The 21,603-nt window shown below is 39.7% G+C and overlaps 1 protein-coding gene across 14 annotated transcripts in view; it reads right to left on the bottom strand.

The window, feature by feature from the left end:
• Npas3 (neuronal PAS domain protein 3) overlaps positions 1–21,603 on the bottom strand; it is an 872,828-nt gene that overhangs the window by 26,882 nt on the left and 824,343 nt on the right. For all 14 annotated transcript variants that reach the window (XM_021246625.2, XM_087197268.1, XM_087197265.1 and 11 more), the window contains one exon: positions 469–662. In XM_021246625.2, the coding sequence (XP_021102284.1) occupies positions 469–662 (194 nt within the window). The remainder of the gene's footprint in view (positions 1–468; positions 663–21,603) is intronic.

Here is a 21,603-nt window from a genome sequence, read left to right as displayed (position 1 = left end):
TTGCAAATTCCTTTTTCCTCTTTTTTCCCTCGGAGGGCCTCAAATTCTCATTTATTCTCTCTGTGCTTAATGTCTGCATGAATACTGACCGTTGTGATGCCAGCCCTTGAATTAATCGGAAGAGGGTTGTGCAGAGGCATCAGAAGAGATACCTTTTACTGCATCATTGTTCCAATAATGTCTCAGTTCTGCTCTTTCCTTGGGTTCTCAGCTAAAATGTGTCTTCTTTACAGCATATGATATCTGGGTATCCCAATCCATGCACTGTTGTCCCTAATGTAAATCAGGGCAGCAATGTAAATTTTAAATAAAAAGGATATTTGGTGTCAGGCCAGGCAGCCATTAAAAATGAGATCAGGATTTATAATAAGCCTCACTGGAAAAGTAAAATCCTTCAGCCTGCTGGAAACACAAACCCTCACCAAAATGCAGTGTGCAACAGGGCAAATGAAAACAAAAACAAAGTACCTATTTTCACAGTAAATGATATTGAGGTCCATATTTACTCGAGTGACGAACATATGGCAGTCAATTCTGACTTCATTGATCGTAGGAGGAGGTAAGGCATGAGCCACCACCACAAGACCCATGATTTGGCTGGGCACGGTCCTCCCGTGGGACAGTGATACTCTCAGGCGTAGCCGGCCAGTTATGTGAATCACCTGGAAAAGAACATTAAGTACAGGACAGCAGTCAAATTTGCATCCAAGATGTAACTGTTATTTCTTCTGAGAAATGTAAAATTACATCTGGAACAACCAACATTAGCTTGTATCTTTTACGATCATTTAAGGGCTGCCAATGTGTCCTCAATGTCCTCATGGCAAGAGACAAAAGAAAAATAATAATATACACTGAAAATTTCTCAAAGTAGCACTACTACAGTGCTGTTGCTTTTTTTTTTTTTAGGACTTCCCCCCCCATCACATTTAGAGAAGTTGTATAATCAGATAAAATGACCAAAAATTTGGGTCCAGAGCTGCAGAAGTAAACATTTGCATTATTAACTCTCATTGCTACAAGATGTTTGTCTCTTTTCTGGTTTGTATGGAGAAGGATTACATGGTCACTCCTTTCTGAAGTGTGGCTCAGAGCTTTCCTTCATGTAGGGGTTGGTATTGCAAAAGGCCTAAGACTAAAGAATAAGAGACACCGGGGCTGTGACATTTGGGGGTTCTTTTGAGGACATTTCACCTTGGGCAGCACTGAGTTACCAGGGATGCAGGATTTACTGCAGTATCTGTAGGGTCAATGGTCACAGGACTTTGGCTTACAGATTTATCTCTTGAGCTCCTGTTACAATAAGGTCAGGAATACTTGGTGGCAGCTCTGAGGTACTTGCCCAGAAATTGGATGGAGAATATCGGACTATAATTTTTTGTTTCTTTACCAAAATATACCTAATATAGTCCAGGTCACCCAGAACCACCAAACTTTTGCACATAAGAGAGCCATAGCATGAACTTCCTGAAATTCTGTTTTGGGGAAAACAAAATTATAAAAAAGGTGAAAAATATAAAGGATTTGTGTGGTTGTGCTTTGAAATGTGTGTGCGTTAGGGCATGGAGAAACTTATGTGTGTATGTGTGTGGGTGGGTATGTGTGAACACTAGTTGTGTTCTGAGCACCCTTGCTACCATGTGAAGGATCCTCCCAAACAGGCCAGAGAGGTAATTGCTGTGGTTTGCTGTACCATGGAGCTCAGTTTAGGAGCTAACTGAGTTTCCACATTTCCTTTGCTCTCTAAATGCATCACTGAGCACCAAGCCATCTATTGAGATCCCTTCTTTCCCTCTTTGCCATAAGGAACCAAAATGAAAGGTCTCTTGCCTCGCCACCCAGAAACAATATGATCTCATATCTGCTCTCCTTCCCAGGGGCTCCACTGGCAATTCCTTTTCTATTTTATTTTGCTTCTCTTAAGTTATTCTGCTTTCCAAAAGCAAGCCACACTACTGTCAGTCAGGAAGCAGGATCAAAGCTTACAGGGCTGCCCTTCAGTATTCTAGCTGTTCTAAATAACACCTCTTCCCTGTCACCCTTCACATTTACACCCAGAGCTGTGGATCTGGAAACACCAATGACCAGGATTATTTAGGTTATTTCAAGCAGTAGCTTTCGACCACCCACATTTGAAGTTGACTAAATTCGTACTTAATGCACCTTTGCTTTAAGCTTTGGTCAGATGAGCTACTTTATGAATATTTGAAAATGTTCCTAGAGGCAAGGATGCTAAAACACCATCACAGAAACGCATTTTTTGCAAGACCTCATTAACTAATAAAGAAATAGCTAACAGAAACAGGATTAACTTCACAGGAGGGGTGTTACAGTCTCTGGTCCTCCTCCCAGCTAGGCTTACATAGCTGCTCATTTATCATGATCTGTCTTGCTTTATCAAGAAAACTCAGCTTCTCAGAAAAACACAGATCTATAAATGCTCAGGAAAACACACACCCAGAAATGATATGCTAAATAAATTCCCATTGGTATTTTCTTCCAAAGCAATTTAAAAGGCGTCTGGACTACAGAACATTTGGGGAAGGCAGATGTGGGGGGAGCTGGCAGCACATCAGGTTTGCCTGGTCCTTGATCTCCAATTTTGCCTGAGGCCTTTGTGGTATCACAGGGGGTCAAAGCAGGGTCCAGTAGGGGCCTCAACTTGCAGTGTTCTGATTGTGTTACCCTGGCAAGTCACTCAGCCTGTGTCTCAATGTCCTTTTCTATGAAATGGTGGTAACAGTGACTATTTTACGGTCAAAGGTAATGGAGTGAACACTTAAAAAACAGTAAAGAAATCTATAATTCTTAAATAATGTCTGTTTGCTTTTTAAAATATTAATAAAAACAAGGATCAAATTAGTGTTGGCCAAAGACCTGATAAGTGGTCTTATTATTTTAAAAGATCATAGCACTTCACATTTGAAAGAAAATTTGGGAGGATCTACCTTAGCCCCATTCTCTTTCATTTTTTTAGGTAAGGAAAGAGGCTCTGGAAAATTCAGTACTTGTACAAAGTCACCTAGCAGCCTGGAAATAAATGACAAACAGCCTGGGCTGGCTTCTTGGTCTCATTTGGGTGTCATTTCAACTTTGTTATCTCTGTATGCATTTTATGTGCATATTCATAGTGAATGAAACATTACAACATTAGAAGTATATACCAGATGCCAATTTATTACCTTAGGAAAACTATATTATGAACCGTCAAAAAGATTTCATTCATAACTAGAAGCTCAAGTTGTTTGAAAAGTCTTTGAGAAGTAACTGTTATGGTTTGGGTCTAGATGCCCCCTGCCCCAAGCCTTATGTGGTCATAGGTGGGGCTTTTTCAGAAGTGGCTGGATCTAGAGTGTGTGATGCTGGGATTAAGGGTATGTGATTACTTAATCAGTTCACTGACTGGTTTGGCACTGCCCTAATCCTGGTACCCTGGATACAATATAAGGGGCAGAAAGATGCTGTTAGGGCCCCTTGTTGTGTTGGTACCTTCAGCCCACCATGAATTGTTCTCCTCTGTGAAGCCTTGGATACAGCCGATTATGGACTGAAACCTCTATAAACTGTGAGCTAAATAAACATTTCCCCCTGTAATTTTGGGTGTATTTTGACTCAGTAATGACAGAAAAGTAACTAAGATAACAGCAAAACTAAGAAAGGGTTGAAAAGTCAGGACAATCACCAAATGTTATAACTAAATGGTTACCAAGAAATATTACAGAAAAATCAGTGCATGTGAGGGAAGGTGAGGCTGAAGAAAAGAAAGCAAAATCTGTAAGATCCCAGAATTAATTTTTAGGTTTATCTAATGTATTTTTTCTAAATTTATTTCATAATGCCAACAGAGCTTTTTTTCTTATGGGACAGGTTATGTTCAAATTTTAGAAACATATCTGGCAGTCTATATCCAAACATGTAGGTAGCCAATTGTTCATTCTGTAGTTGCTTTTGAGAATTGAAAAGTAAAGGAAAGAGTATTTTCAATAGAACCTGGGTTTAATTCCTACTTTGGACACTTAATAGCCAGGCAACCATGACATGCAGAGATTTGAATGACTTGCTAAATTTCCAGGTCAATATCAGAGATTAAAAACCTAGTAAAAGGAGTGTTCAGTGTGGTAATCCTTTAGTAGCTATGAGGTCTGGGTTCCAGGACTCCTGTGCATACCAAAATCAGTGGATGTTCTAGTTCCTCATAAACTTGCACAGCATTTGTATGTAACCTATGAGCATTCTCCTGTATACTTTAAATCATCTCTAGACCACTCATAATTTTTAATACAATGTAAATTGTATATAAATAGTTATATTGTTTAGGGCATAATGACAAGAGAAAAAGTCTGTACACGCTCAGTATGAACAGTTTTTTTCCTTAAAGAATTTCCATCTATGGTTGAATCCTTGGATATGGAACCCATGGATACAAAAGGCCTGCTATACTCTACAAAGATGTGCTTTGTCTTCTTAGTAGGGTCAACAGAAGATACGCTCTTGGTTCTTTAGTTTCTAAAATACACTGTGTATAAGGGCCCTTGCTTGGTGCTGGGAAAATGACCATGGTAGTGAATCGAATAAAACCTGTCTTCAAAGAGTTTAGACCCTTTGGCAGTCCAAGACATACATAATTCCTTGTCATACAGTCATGAAAGGGAGATGATGCAGGGTCTGATGAAGAAAGTGGTTCTTAATCCTGGTTATGTGACAGTTAGTTACCTGTGAAGCTCTGTCAACACATGGATTCCTAGACTCTATCCCCACAGGTTCTAATCTGGTGGGACTGGGTTGGACTCCAGTATTTGTTTGTGTTGTAAAGCTTCAGAGGTGATGGGAATGACCTGAGAATATCTGGCTGATGGGTTTTGAGTTATATTGGTATGTTGTAGGAGATAGGGCCTGGTAAAGCTGGCTGGGAAAATCAACAGGACTTGTCAATCACAAGATCCCAGGGAAACGTGAAGATGCTGTATCTCTAGAACTTCTTTTGAGCTCCCCTGAGATGTGGAGGGCAGAAAAGGAGTGGCCATCACAGCAAGCTGCTATGGTGTGTAAGTTTGCATGGTAGTCTGTGCCACATACTTCCTTTTTACCCTCTTTTACCTGTTTTTCTCTTTGTTTGGCCCAAGTTTGCTCTGTAGAGTTGATTTCTTCCATACTCATTCACCCTATAGTTTTCAAATAAACTTTTGACACCATTCTTGGCTTGTCTCACCCAATTCCTTGTTTGAGACAAGAAGGACCTGGAATACTTTTGATTGACAAGTCATTTCTAAAGAAACTACATTTTAGCGTAGCCAGCCAAAAAACATTTTGACATGGCCAGGCATAAGAATAAAACTCAGGTATTGGAGACCAAGGCAAGGCCCAAGTTGGGAAAATTTTTGTTTCTCTCCACGAGGTTTTTTCTTCTCTTCCCTTCTATTCCTCACTCTGTCCTCTAGGTTAGGAATGCTGGGGACTGTTCTCTAGGTGCCCAGAGAACTCTTTGCTGCTTTTCTAGCCATGGGGATAGGGGGAGGGAAGGTTGGCTTTTGTTTTTCTTTTTAGCCACTTGTGTTCATTCCACGGGTATGCCTTGTTGTCCTCATGTTTGTTTGTTGTGTATTTTGGTAAATTATCCTGGTCTCTGCATACCCTAGTTTGTAAATGGCTTTTTCTCAGTTTGTGTTTTAGTCAAGGGTGCTGCCACATTACTTTGCCTCATGGCCAGCAGCCATGTTACCTTGCCACATGGTCAGTCGCCATTTTGTCTTCTTATATCACTATACATGGATGTGTATCACCAGCTGCCACCATTTTTTATTTTCTATCTCCTCATTTTTTTCTTTTCTTTTATAAAATTAGCCTTTTGAGCTAAGCCTCTGATTTTGGAGAGCATATGGGCTTATGGAAAGTAGGAGAAGGAACCTTTTTCTTTTTTCCCCTACAAAAAGTAAAAATAATGAACTATCCCTTTAAGAATTCTTTGGGCCATGGGCCAGGGATTAAGCTCAGTGGTTCCTCTGCCAGAGGACCCCTGCTGCGCCCCCCCCCCCACCTCTGGGCAAAAGTAGGTGCATAAGGCAGCGCTGATGCAAACCTGCAGGCAAAACCTGGACCCTGCTTCCATTCTGGAAGGGAGTTTCAGTCTTACCTAGGGGTGAGAGAGACAAATGGGAAATCAAGAAAAAAAAACTTGTCTGTGGAACAAAGCCCCCCACAACATTGTGCTCCCAGGTCCAAGAGCCCACCTGAGGCCATCATCACTTGGGTTTTATGCTTTCCTGTTTAAATGCAGTTAAGTTAAAGACCTGCCTGATGCCTGAACAGAACAGCTAACTAAAGTAACTGTGAGTGTAAAACAAACACACACACACACTCAAACAAATAAAAACAGAGTCATTTCAACTCTTAGTATTTCTTCTGTCAGAGTAAATGCAAGAGATTTTTTTCCCCATATGGTTTCTAAATGCAAGTTGAACCATCAAGAGGCCCAATGAGGTGGTTAAAAGAACTTTGCTTGGAAAAGTTCTGCCATTATCTCATAGGAGTATGTACTAGGCAAGGCCAACAGATGGCCCAGCCTCCTTCTTGCTAACGAGTTGATGGGTTCAAATGTGGAGACAAAAGCCCCTGATGTGTGTGGCGGGTTCTTCTGTGGTCTTCTCTGGTAAAATGATTATGCCATTGCTCTAAGGTTCTTGGATAGAGATGTCTATCTGGGTTTTGTAAAGTCCCACAGGGCTACCTTGTGGACTTTGGGTCTCCTCCTTATGTATGGGATGCCACCTTAAGGAGCAGAGGCCTAGTTGTCTCTCTTCTCTTTCTATATCCCAAGACAAGCAGATGAGAAATCTATTGGATCTCTTCATTGTGCACATTTTGCTAACTTTGCCACTATGCCGTATCCTTGAAGAATGGGTCAGGTTTGATCCTGAGAGTTTAAAACAAGAACAACTTATCTACTATTGTAATACTGTCTGGGTTCAATACAAGCTGGGAGGTGGCAAAAGATGGGTAGGGGATGGCACTCTGGACTATGAGACTTTTGTCCAGGTGCAGTGTTTCTGTTTGAAATGTCTTACATTCAGGTTTTTAAAACTCTTTATCAGAGGGAAGGTTCAAGAACTGTGGTACTTAGTGCAGGCTCTGAGGAAGACAAAGATATCCTGGATGATCTTGTTCTAAGACCCCCATGTGTCTCTGGGATCTTGGTCTTGTTGATCTATTTATTGAAGATAACCACAGTAGGAGGTCACATTGAGCTTCCCCCTTATAATCCTCAGATCAACAGATCAGGTTCATCACCTCCAGGTAGCCAGGGGATCCATTAGAGTCGAGTGCCCCAGAGGAACCCAACATTCCTCAGGTCCCTTGACAGCCTCCTCAGACAGCCCTAAGCTCCACTAGAAACACTGAAATATGCTTAAGCCCCGTAAGTTGAACCCAAAGTCGTGCTTCCTACTACTCTGGTTCACAACTTGTCTTGCCCCTAAGAGAAGTCCCAGGGATGGAAGGAAATACCTGAGTACATGTTCCTTTTTCAATTGCAGATGTCCAATAGTGCAGGGAATGATTAGGCCAACCATCAGAAGACCCCAATAAGTTTGCTGATGGGTTTCAAACTTTGGCCTTGATTTTGATTTAGCATGGCAAGATGTCCAATACATTTTGGCCACTTGCTATAAACAAAGAATCCTACAAGAGGCTAGGAACTAAGCAGATGAATAATATGCTTTAAAAAGGGAAGGAAACCACCCTGGAGAGGCTGTTCTCCCTTCAACAGAGCCAAACTGGGACTATAATATTTGGTATGGACTAAAAATGAGGTCTACTAAGAGAGGTGCTCTTACCATGGGGATAAAAAGGTGCATTAAAAGGTCAGTTAATTATGATAAAGTGAGTGGAATCTTACAGGGTACAGAGGAAAATCCAGTTTTGTTTTTTAACTGATTAGCAGGGGCCTTCCACAAGTACACTAATATAGATCCATCTTCCAGTGAGGAAGAGGCACTAATGGGACATCATTTCATCTGTCAGTCAGCCCCAGATATTTGGTATAAACTACAAAAATTTCAGGTGGGTTCACAGACACCTATGACCTAATTGTTGGACATGGCCTTTTCTGTGTTCAACAATTGGGTCCCAGAGAAGAGAGAAAAGAGAAAGACTAAGATTATAGCTGTTGTAATTGGTAATGCTTTAAACTCACCCAGGTCATCTAAGGAAAAACCCAAGGACAACTGAGGAAAGGGTTCTTGTTTCATGTATAAGAAGACTGGACACTGGGCACAAGATTTCACCAAGCCTCCACTTGGGCCCTGTTCTAAATGTGAGGCAGCTAATGTTCCTGACTCTTGACATTTGAGGTTTGACTGTCCCAGCTCCCAGATAGGGGCTAGGCCAGCCAGAACCCTCATTTCCTGCTCCAAAGACTGAGGAGCTCCAGGGATGCCTGCAATGTCCCTGTCCATGGACATCACTATCTCCTCTGAGGAACCCAGGGTAATCTTGGACACCATGGGTGAGCCAATTCAACTGGATATGGATTCAGGGTTAGCTCATTCTGTTTTGATTTCCTTTTCTGGAAAACTCTCCTCTAAATCTATAGCTATATCAAAGGGTTTCCTACTTGGAGATTCTTTACTCCTCCTCTGATGGCTCACTTTGAGGGTCAAATGTTTAACCACGAGGTGTTTTCTTTTTTGGTTCTGGGGATGGTACTCAGAACCATGTGCTTGCAAAGCAGGCACGGTGCCACTGAGCTAAATCCCCAGCCCTAACCATCAGTTTTTAATTGTCCCACAGTGTCCTACTTCCTTGCTAGGAGGAGATTTATTAACAAAATTGGGGGCAATTCTCAAATTCCAGCTAAGGCCAAAACAGATTTTATTTGCTGGGACTACACCAGGTCTCCCTGACCAAATCAGCCAAAAGGTAAATCCTGCTGCTTTGTGTACAGTCATGCACTGTAAAGGACACCAGAGTGACATGTCTGAAATCTTGAAAAATCAAAAGGCTGATAGGCAAAAATGGCAGCCCTATTGCCCCTTAAGACTCCAGCCTTATTCCCAATTCCTGAGGAACCATTCAAACCAGTCTATACCCCCAGGAGGATAAATGGGCCTTAGGACAAGGAAGAATTAAAAGGGGACTCTGGTGGTATTTAGGAAACAAACTGGTCCTTCCCCAAGGGATACAGTGGATGGTTATAAAAACACTTCATGATTCCTTCCATATGGGAAGAGATGCTATGTTGGAAATGGTCACTCCAGTTTTCACAGGATTAGGACTAGTGCATCCACTGAACAGGTTGGCAAATCTTGCTCACTCTGTGTCTACAACAACCAGGGCAAGCCCAAACCACATCATTCATTAGAATCTGTACAGAGGAGAGGGACATACCCTGGAGAGGACTGTCAATTAGACTTTACCCATATGCTACCATATAGAAGATTTAAACAGATATTTAAATCCCAGGGAAACGTGAGGACTCCATATGTACAACTTCTTGTGAGGTTCCATGAGATGTGGACAGCATTAAAAAGAGTGGCCATCATGGAAATCAGCTAGATCATGCATGCATTTGAATGTGGCATGTAATTTCATTTTTGTTTTTACCTTCTTTTTGTTTTTATTCAGCCCAAGTTTGCTCTGCAGAGCTGATTTCTCCCATATCCATTCACCCTGTACTTTTCAAATAAACTTTTGGTGTCATTCTTGGCTTGTCTCATCCAAGTCTTTGAGGCAAGAAAGACTTGGAATACTTTTGATTGGCAAGTCATTTCTAAAGAAAATACCCTATAACAGCTACATACTGGAATCACTCTCAAAGTATTTAAAAAATCACCATTTCCAGGTTGTACTGGAGATTAGTTAAATATGGGTCTCATGAGCTAGCCCCAGCACTGAAGAAGTGAACCTTCTGGGCCACCGTACCATGGCCCCCAGTGCTGAGGAGCAAAGCCGCCCCCAAAGCAGAGAAGGTTAGCTGCGCTGGTGTCAGCAGCATCCCCTGCCTCCAGTTGAAATGAGAAGATACATAAGTCTCAAAACCAGACTTCCAGATCACCTATAGCAACCTCAAAGGGCAACGAGATGAAACAATCTGATACTCAACCACCTGGACTCCCTAAACTGGCATTGAAAGAGAATCTGGAAAAAATGAAATCAGAAATAATTTCTCAGATAACAGCAGAGATTGTGCAAATAGTGCAAGACAGGATTAATAAATCTAGAGGGGACACAGATAAAAAAATAGAGGAGCTGAGGAACATGATGGAATCCCAACATAGGAAACAAATGGAATCCATAAAACAGATGCAAACAGATTTCCAGGACATTAAGAACTCCATCAAAAGTCTATGCAGCAGAATGAGCCAATATGAGGACAGAATTTCAGATACAGAAGATAATATTGCAATTAGTGAACAGGAAAAGAAAAATCTCTTTAAAATAGTAAGGGACCACAAGAAATCAATCCAGCAGCTGCTAGACGATGAAAAGAAGAATAACATAAGACTGATCGAAGTCAATGAAGAAACAGGAGAGAGTGCAAATGACATAAAAAAAACACAAACTGTTCACAGAAGTGATGGCAGAAAACTTCCCAAGCACGGGAAAAGAACTTGACATACAGATAAGTGAGGCATATAGGACTCCAACTGGCCTTGATAAAAAAAAAAAATCTACACATAGGCATATAATTGTTAAGATTCCAGAAACCCCACAGAAGAACAAAATTCTACAAGCAGTTAGAGAAAAGAAACAAATCACATACAAAGGAAAGCCCATCAGAATCACAGCAGACTTCTCAACACAAACCCTCAAGACAAGAGCTTGGAGTGATGTATTCCAAGCCCTAAAGGAAAACAGCCTCCAACCCAGATTGATGTACCCTGCAAAACTATCTTTCAAAACTGATGGAGAAATAAGATACTTTCATGACAAAGAGCACCTTAGGAACTTCACAAATATCAAACCAGCACTCCAAAAAATTTTAGACAAACTCCTAGGAAAAGACAACGAGGATCACAACCCCAGGAAGCAAAGCAGAATGAATCCATCAGGCGTGACAAGAAATTACATGCAAGGCGGGAGAATCCAACAAAAAGAAAAACTCATGACAATGATAAGTCAATGTGTATCAGGTATAACCATCAATGTTAATGGTCTCAATTCACCAACCAAAAGAAACAGACTGGCAGAATGGGTCAAGAAGCAAAATGCAACAATATGCTGCATACAAGAAACACACTTAATTCAAAAAGAAACTCACAGACTGAAAGTTAAAGGGTGGAAAACAATACTCCATGTGACAGGAACCTGAAAAAAAGCGGGAGTAACTATCCTCTTTGGAAATCAAGTGAATTTCAAACCAACACTGATTGAGAGACAAAGAAGGACATTACATCCTTGTAAAGGGAACAATCCAAGAGGAAGAGATGACAATCATAAACATATATGCACCAAACACTAGTGTGCCCAACTAGAGAAAACAAATACAAAATGACATGAAAAATCAACTAAGCACTAATACAATAGTAGTGGGGGAACTTAATACCCCACTGTCACAAATAGATAGATCGACTAGACAAAAAATAAGCAACGAAATACTAGAACTCAATCAAACTCTTGAACAAATGAACTTAACAGATGTTTACAGAGTCTTCCACCCCACAAAATCAGAATACACATTCTTTTCAGCTGTACATGTGCCATTCTCCAAAACAGACAACATACTCACTCATAGAGCATGTTTAAGTAAGTGCAAAGGAACTGAAGTTATCTCCTGTATATTATCAGACCATAGTGCGATGAAATTGGAGATTAATAGCAAAAGAAACTGCAAGAATTTCATAAACACATGGAAATTGAACAACACACTTCTGAATAACCAATGGGTCACAGAGGAAATGAACAAAGAAATCAGACAGTTCCTACAATTAAATGAAAATGCCAATACAACATATTGAAATCTATGGGACACAATGAAAGCAGTCTTACAAGGGAAATTCATAGCAGTGAATACTCATATTAGGAAAACAGAGAGAGCCCAACTAAACAACCTGATGCTGAACCTCAAGCTTCTAGAAAAAGAAGACCAGGAGAAACCCAAAGTTCATACAATGGAGAAAATTATAAAGATTGGAACAGAAATCAATGCAATGGAGACTAAGAGAACGATACAAAAAATCAATGAAGCCAGGAGTTGGTTCTTTGAAAGAATAAACAAAATTGACAAACCCTTAGCCAACCTTATCAGAAAAAGGAAAGAAAAGGCCCAAATCCATGCAATTAGGAATGAAAAGCATGAAATTACAACGGACCCAGTAGAAATCCAGAGGATCATCAATACCTGCCTCAAGAACTCATACACCAATAAGATGGAAAACACAGAAGAAATGGACAGATTCCTAGATAAGTATGAATTACCAAAGTTGAACGAAGAAGACCTAAAAATACTAAACAACACAATGTCAATCAATGAAATTGAAAATGTGATTAAAAACTTACCAACTAAGAAAAGCCTGGGCCCTGATGGCTTCACTGCTGAATTCTACAAGACATTTAGAGAGGAACTACTGCCACTACTGTTTAAACACTTCAATGACATTGAAAGGGAAGCAATACTCCCAAATTCATTCCTGGAAGCAAGCATCACCTTGATCCCCAAAGCAGAGAAAGACCCACTGAAAAAGAGAACTATAGGCCAATCTCATTAGTGAACATAGATGCAAAAATCCTTACTAGGATACTGGCAAATAGAATGCAGAAGATCATTAACAAGATCATACACCCTGACCAAGTGGGATTTATCCCAGGTTTGCAAGGATGGTTCAACATACACAAATCAATGCATGTAATACACTATATTAATATAACCAAGGACAAAAACCATATGATCACTTCAATAGATACAGAAAAAGCATTTAACAAAATCCAACATGCATTTATGATAAAAACCCTACAAAAAATTGGAATAGACAGTCTCTACCTCAATCTGATAAAAGCCATGTATGAAAAACCAACAGCCAATATCATACTAAATGGTCAAAAACTGAAATCCTTCACACTAAGATCAGGAACAAAACAAGGATGTCCACTATCACCACCCCATTCAATACAGTTTTGGAAACATTACTCATGGCAATTAGACAAGAGAAAGTAATAAAAGGAATAAAGATTGGAAATGAAGAAGCCAAATTGTCATTATTTGCAGATGACATGATACTCTATATAGAAGACCCAAAGAACTGCACCAAAAGTCTTCTAGACTTACTAACCAACTTTAGTAAAGTAGCTGAATACAAGGTCAACACATAAAAATCAATAGCTTTACTGTACATGAACCACAGGCTCGCTGAAAGAGGAACTGGAAAAACAACTCCTTTCACAATAGCTTCCAAAAAAATCAAATACCTAGGAATCAACCTAACAAAAGAAATTAAAGACCTCTTCTCTGAAAACTATAGCACTCTGAAAAGAGAGATTGAAGACAATATCACAAAATGGAAAGATATCCCTTGCTCCTGGGTAGGAAGGATCAACATAGTGAAAATGGCCATACTTCCAAAACTGCTATATAGATTCAACATAAGCCCAATTGAAATTCCAGCAGCATACTTCACAGACCTCGAGAAAACAATCCAAAAATTCATTTGGAACAAGAAGAGACACAGAAGAGAAAAAGCAATTCTAGGCAACAGAGATATGGCAGCGGGTATCACAACCTCCAATTTGAAACTATACTACAAAACTAATGTGATAAAAACAGCATGGTTCTGGCAAAGAAACAGACCTGAGGACCAGTGGAGCAGATTAAAAGGTACAGAAACAACTCCAGACACACTCAACCATCTCATCTTTGACAAAGGAGCCAAACACTTTTACTGGAGGAAAGATAGCCTCTTTAATACATGGTGCTGGAAAAATTGGGTTTCAACTTGCCAAAGATTAAAACTAGACCTGTATCTCTCACCATGCACTAAACTAAAATAAAAATGGATTAAAGATCTAACTATTAAAACAGAAGCGCTGAACTGGCTGGAACAGAGGCTAGGTAGAACTCTTGAAGACATTGGTGTAGGAAAGGATTTTATGAACAAAACTTCAGTTGCCCATGAACTAGCACAAACAATCAACAAGTGGGATCTCTTCTTATTAAAAAGCTTCTGCACAGCAAGAGAAACCACCAGCAGTGTGAAGAGACAACCCACAATGTGGGAAAAAAATCTTCACCTGCTCTTCCTCAGACAAAGGTCTACTGTCTCGAATCTATAAAGAACTTAAAAAGATCAGACCTCCCAAATTTAAAGACCCAATCCAAAATTGGGCATCTGAAATGAACAGATATTTCTCAGACAAAGAAGTAGAAATAGCAAGTAAATACATGAAAAAATGTTCAACATCACTGGTCATTAGAGAGATGCAAATGAAAACAACCCTGAGATTCCACTTCACTCCAGAAAGAATGGCTGCTATCATGAAATCAACCAATAACCAATGCTGGTGTGGGTGTGGGGAAAGAGGAACCCTGCTCCACCGCTGGTGAGAGTGTAGACTGGTGCAAGCACTGTGGAAATCAGTATGGAGATACCTCAAAGAACTAGGACAGGAAGTCCCATTTGACCCAGCTATTCCTCTGCTGGTTATGTTCCCAAAGAATTAAAAGAATTATACCATAGTGATATATGTACACCCATGTTCATAGCAGCACAATTTGTAATAGCTAAAACTTGGAAGCATCCCAATTGCCCATCAATCTGAGACTGAATAAAGAAAATGTGGTTTTTTTAATAAAATGGAGTACTACTCAGCCATAAAAAATGAGAAGTTAGAGATATTTGTAGCTAAATGGATGCACATTGAGGCCATACACTTAAGTGAAATAAATAGGACACACGTGTAAATACTGAATAGTTTCTCTAGTGTGAGAAACTGAGAGTTTAAGTAAGGACTAAAAGGTATAATAGATAATATGAAATAGGAAGAAAAGGGGTATAGGGGAAGTAGGTGGGGTAGGGGAAAGGAAAGAAGGGAATGGAATTAATATGAGAAAAGGAAAAAAATGGAAACAAAGTCTTTGTAAATAGGGAGGGATGGAGGGGTTGAAGGGAGGGCAGGGGAATGGGGAAAAAATAAGATGATGGCTTCTAGGGAATTCCAGAACCATATGCTCAATAGAGTGGCCATTACTGTACAGCAGCATTACCTCTCTTGTCTTGTAACTCCTTTATGGGGGCTGGGATTTCAGAATACATCTGGGAGTTGATACATGCAGCTTACTTTAAGAATCAATAGGTATTTCATGTATTATATTTGAGTTGGAATCATGGGTTTTGCCCACTGCCAGGCAAATCTTTCTGCATTCTAAATGTTCATCTTGGTCTGGACATAAGTCTAATCTTCAGATACTTTTCAAACGAGCTTTCCAAAGTACAAATTCTTTGACCCTGAGCCCAACTTCATATAAGGGCTCAATCCTCATGCTTCCTTTTACTGTTCTTATCATAAAGAGATGAAAAAACAACAAAAAGGCCAATGCCCACATTTTTCTAAACTCCTTTTGTAGAACATCCTGGATGCCATCAAGAGTGCAGCATGATGCACAAGATTTCTGAATTCAAATCCCACCATCTTTGATAAAAATGTTCATATTAGCATTATTTGATTGTCCCATAGTGAAAAAAAGTTGTGTGACTGTTGAGCTTTCTCTGACACAATGAGGGGCAGAATGCGATGGTTTACTTCCAGTCCTGTAGAGTGCACAATGAGTATGGGCGTGTTAACAAGCCGCACTCTTGGACAAATAGCAACTTTTCTTCCTGCCATATGTGCCTTTCACTTGCTTGTTAGTGATACACACTTAGATGTGCTCTTCTAATATCTTCTTATTATAAACAAGCGCATCACAAAGACCTTGATAAAACCTCCCCTCTGTCAATACTTAGGAAAGAAGGTTCATGGTGGAAGAAGATATCTGGAAGCTATTCTCCTTTTCTGTAGAAATAAATCTCAGTTCTAGTAATAGGAAACATTTTGGTTATCAAAAGGAAGTGCCAAGTATTATGTGCATTATTTTTCACATATAATGTAAAGCCTGGACTAGGGCTAGGTGACTGGGGAATAGAAAGGGCTGCAGGCATGGAATAACTATGGATTCCCTGGGTTTAGAGCATCTTCAGAGATGCTTCACTTGTTCTTGAAGGGAATCCAAATTTACCTTAAAAATTAAGCTTCCTTCTGGCACTCTGGTCTCTTTTCTTTTCTTTGGTGTAGAAGTCTTGTTTAGCATACAGATTATCAAGTCACTATCTCAGATGGGAGAGTCAGCTAATTATTTTTAAATGATGGGGCTTTGAAGCAGCCTTAAACCTGCTGAAAGATAAGGGCTTGGCCAGGTCTTCTGAACCCAAACATCCAACCCAGAGCCTGACAACTTAATCTAAACCAGCACAAGAATATCAACATTGTATATATTACTTCATGAAGATTCTTGGGAAGTGTGTGTTCCAGGATATAAAGCATATCCAAAGGTTGGAGTCTGCCTGACTGTTGCTACCTATATTTTTGCACAAGGCCCACAAACAAACAAACAAACACTCCAAACTTTAGCTGAAACCTGGTCCTTGTCCACAGAAGCAGCACTAAGGAGAAGAGGACAGATACCTTAAGGTCCCAGAGGGATAACAGAATGCCAATACCATTTCCCTTGCCTTTGTAGGATCTCAGACTTTAGTTCTAGAAAGTAACTCTAAAGTGCAAACTATAGGCTTATTATAATTTGCAATACAACTTTGGCAACTAGGGATAAAAAAATAGAAACTGATCTCAAGGGAGTGGGGGGTTGGGGGAAGGTGAAATTCAGAGGGAAACATTATTGGTAAGAAGTGGGTGATTAGGTGGACCTCTCCCAAGCCCAGGGGATGCAACAAGAAAGATGGTCTTGGGATGCTCTCATCAGCTAGGCACAGAGATGGCTATCAACTCAGCAAACAAGTGAGTGGTGAGAATCTTTTTGGGAGTTTGTCCCAAAGAATTTTCCTCAGATCAGGGATCTTCAGTATTGGGCAGGGAGTATGGGGGTAAGATTCAACACTTTAGGACATAAGGCCGACAAGAGCAAGAAAGAGTGTCAGAGTTTCAAGTGGGTTATCTTAAGAGCACATTTGGTGATGGAGAAGAGAAGGGAGGACGGGAGACTGGGTATTAGGGAAAGTTCTGTCCAAATTTGAGGAAGAACCCTGGTAGAAACCAGTATGTTGGATGAGAGGGTTACACTTATGTAGAGAGTATTATTTCTCAGAGACTTTATGATCTTCCATTTTGTTTGAACAGACATGAGGTAAACAGGAAGAGTGATGTTATGGGAGCACACTATTTGATGCTTGCTCCGATTCCTGAAGAGACTCAGTGAAGGTTGGTTCAGGAAGTAGACAGACCTGGTTACATAGAGGGCATTCCACACTGTGGAAGGCACAGGAAAAGGAATTAAGGTCCTGAAGGAAAAAGACTTAGGCACAGCACTTAGGCAAACATGGACATTCCTACTTTTAAGCGTGGGAGTCCACTTAGTTGGTTCAATGTGTAAATACTTCAAATGACTAAATGGGTCTGGTGCATGAGGGAAAACATACTTTGTTTTTAACTGGAGAAGATAAAACATCTAATGTTGGTATCAGGGATTTCTTTTATTAAAATTCTTATATTGGGGCATGCAGCAGAATCACCTGAAAGCTTATAGATAATGTTAATTCCCAGGACCCGCCTTCACAATATCTAATTCTCTAAATCTAGGGAGGGCCTGGGCATCTGGATTTGACCCACTGCTCCAAGTGCTCTGAAGGGCAGTGGTTGGGAGGCCATTGAGCCCACCCAGCTGTTGCTTCCCTTCATAGGAGAGGTGAATGTATCTAGAGATCTTAAAAAAGATGACCCAGAGACACATCACAAATGGCCTTCCAAACAAGAAAAGAAAGATGAGCATATATTTATAATTAAAATTGAACTGTAAAAGTCGTGCACTCTAGAGCATAATCCATTGCCTTCTGGTTCTTTGAAAATGGAGAACTTGCACAGGAAAAACAGGAGGACTGGGCTGGAGGAGGATGGAACATGCTTCTGGTGCCTGCTCCTTTCTTTGTAAAGAGGTCTGCATTCTCTTAGTGGCCGTGCCACAGTCCACAGTGGGCTGCACTGTTGTGCTGGGAACCTCCTAGGGGAGGCTGAGTTCTGCCAATCCCTTCCCCCTGCCAGCCTGCGCCTGGCTCAGCTCCTGATTAATTCATTGGATCCTGGGAGGTTAACCCTTCATTTGATGGCTGTAGTGGGAAGCTCAGAGACTGCTGGTAATTCATCACCCTTGCTTTTTTTTAAAATGCAGAAATATTTTCTAAAGCAACAAATAAATTATTTTTAAAATTCACATTTAATACACATTAGACACAGCATTCTTCTCTTACATAACTGTATCCTCTGAAGATAACATCCATCTCTTTAAACAAACTTCAAATACATAACATAAAATATATAACTACAGTTACAGCTCTAGTTCTCAAAATGGGCCTGGACTCTATATTTGCTTTGTGTTCCCTTTGGAGAAAGTTGTCTTTCTTCTACCAAAGATAAGATTCTTTTATTGGAATAGTTTAACTAAGCTGCTGAGAGCTCCTTAATGAGATTATGTAAATGTATGCCAAGGATATAAACCACATTTTCTCTGAGAGTGGAACACTTCAAATATCATTTAATAAAACAGGACCATGGTAGAAACACCTCAATAAATTGTTAAGGGGCAAAGCAAGAAGGCTGAAATATACACATCTGTTCAAATTTCATTTGATTCAGTTACTTTATTAAAGTCTCCTAGAGAAGGACAGAGAAGCATTGTACCACTGGAGAGGGCAGCTTTTCTATTCCTCTATCACTTGACGTGGAGGAGGACATGTCAACCCTCATGGCCCCCCAAGATCTTTATGGTTTAGAACCACTGTCTTGAGGATAGAGAGGCAGTTCTCAATATAACAGAGTGTGATTATATTTTGTAATAAGATCAGGAAACAAAGAAGACTCAACTAGACCCATGCCAGGCAAGGAATAAAAACTGGTCTACTACCCCTATTTCCTGCTCCCTCTTCCCAGGAAGCAATACTATAATATATATACTTTCTTTGTAACCCAGGGACTCTTATTAGGAAAGCTATAATATATGACTTGGATACATATAATAAACATGTTCAAGGATATGTTTCCTATCCTTGCTTTACATTTTTCTGTTTTCCTTAAATTTTTTTTGTTGACAATCAGACTTGTTCTAAATCTTTTTGCTTTTCTTTTTCGAGTCTGCTAGAAACATGTTGCGCAGACAATGTAAACTATAACAAATGCAAAAATGTGCAAAGACAGGAGTGCACCATGGACTATGTGCTCCTGTGCATGAAGACAGTCAGCATAGGGTGTGTTCCGCAGCTGAGAGGAAAAGGGAAGGCAGTGCTACACATGGGCAGCCTGCTCTGGCCCCTCCATTCATTTTCATAATAAAGAGAAACTGATAGAGGAATAACTTTTAGGTATGGACACCAGTAACCCCCCTCCAGTTTCAGAGAATGCACAATTATGCATATAGATATGCAGACCAGTCCTTGGGGAAGGGTGATTTTGCTGTTTCCTGAGGTGGAATATTTTTAAAACTAGCCATTCTAGTGAGGGAAAAATACAAATAATCATCATCATCATCATCATCATCATCATCATCATCACAATTATATTTCTGAGAATTACAATTGTTTAAAGTAAACAGGTAGGTCATACATAATTTGAAAGACAATTTAAATTTTAATATTCTCCATATTTAAAGAAAAAATCTCCTTAATGATCAAACCTAAAAATAATCACTTGTCCAACTTGCCCAAGGCCTTTCCTATAATTCAGTAGTACATTTCAGAGGACTTATCCCCTTCCACTTTCCTGTTTTATTTTCCCAAAAGTGTTTATTTCTATATATTGAAATGACTAGATCAAACTTAGGATTTTAACCTTCAAAAGACCCCATGGCACTGACATGGGTTATTATCCATTCAGCATATGCAATTCAAAACACTTGTATGGCTTTTGTGCATGTCACCAGCTCATTTGCTGCATTTGGTTTATTCAGCCATGATTAGAGATAGTCATTTACAGTCACACATTTGGAAACTCCTTAACAAGCTTCTAGCAGTTGCTTTTCCAAAGCTGTTTAAATAGATGAGGGTGTGGTGTCAGCAGAGACAGCAGTTTCCTCCATACCACTGATTCCTGCTGCTATTTGTCTGTCTTTATCAGGATTTCCATTTTGTAGGATGGCTCAAAACAAGACTCAAAAAATAAAAATGCACATTCCAGAGCCTATATAAATCATCATTTCAGAACGATTGACTCTAAAAATTAAAATTGAAACCACCACACTATAACCTGAAAGTTCTCTTTAGAAAAAAAAGAGTCCCCCTCCCCTTTTGATTTTAAAGAATACTTTTTGAAGTAATTGGCACAAAGACTCTTCTAGTGCAGATTGCTGCAAGTGTGCTCTTGGCAAAAACATCATAAGCAGTAGAAAAACTTTAATATGTTCAAGAAGCCAAATACAAACTGACACCAGGAACTCAAGTGTGGGAACAAACGGGAAAAAAGGAGAGCATCTCAATTTAATAGAAACCTACATACAAGGGGACCAATTTTTATGATTCATGGTTTAGCATACAATGCAGCTGTCGTCTGAGTGAATATAGAGTAGTTCTACATAAGAAATTAGAAATATCAATTTGAGAGAATTTCTCAAGAGTCCTTTTGATATGTAATACTGCAACTATAATGCCTAAGAAACCAGACATCAGTATATTAATTAAGATCAGATTGGGATCTGTTTAAAAGAGGTTTGAACTTGAAGAAGTGTCTCTTTGATTTGACCTCTAGAATAGAACTTTTGCAGGAAAACTGAAACGAATCACTTTTCCCCTACCTGTGGCCTTGCTTTCTAGGTTTTTAAAAATGTAAGCATGATTCCATGTAACCCAAGTGAAGAATGGGGAGTTATTTTGTGTCTCCTGTGTGGAGGCAAATGGGAAACATTTATAGACTTTTGCACTTTGCAAGTTATGGAGAGAGTGCTCAATTCTCTTTATTCCATCAAATAGAAAAGTGAAAACAATTAAAAAATTTCCTTAAGTCATCTCCTTCTTTGATATTTTTATGGTAAAGATTTGAGGATTTGGAGATTTTCTGCATCTTTATCCACTTTTCAAATTTATCCCTGATTGTGATTTGAGGATTTGGAGATTTTCTGCATCTTTATCCACTTTTCAAATTTATCCCCAACACTTTCTTTACCCCGAAACTGAAAAGATGGCTCAGTTTTTACAGTCTTGCTAAGTAAGATTTCTCCTGCAACCCCCTAGAGTGCAAATGTGCTATACTTTTTTTATCTTGGGGAATGTTTGAAGTCCCCTTTAAAAATAATGCCTTGAGGATATTTTCCCTAATACTATTTAAAGAAACTTGAAAGCATATGGCTCTTGAAGCGTAAAAGGGTTCTAATGAAGAAATCAGCAACACTGCTCATATGCAAACTTTTACTAGGAGCTTTCAGACCCA

The sequence above is a fragment of the Heterocephalus glaber genome, unplaced genomic scaffold, assembly GCF_053883595.1.
Source record: "Heterocephalus glaber isolate CG9 unplaced genomic scaffold, H.glaber_assembly_v1.0 deba00001662, whole genome shotgun sequence".
NCBI lineage: Eukaryota > Metazoa > Chordata > Mammalia > Rodentia > Bathyergidae > Heterocephalus > Heterocephalus glaber.
Note: the sequence above shows the minus strand (reverse complement) of the source record. Positions and strands in the feature narration are given on the sequence as shown.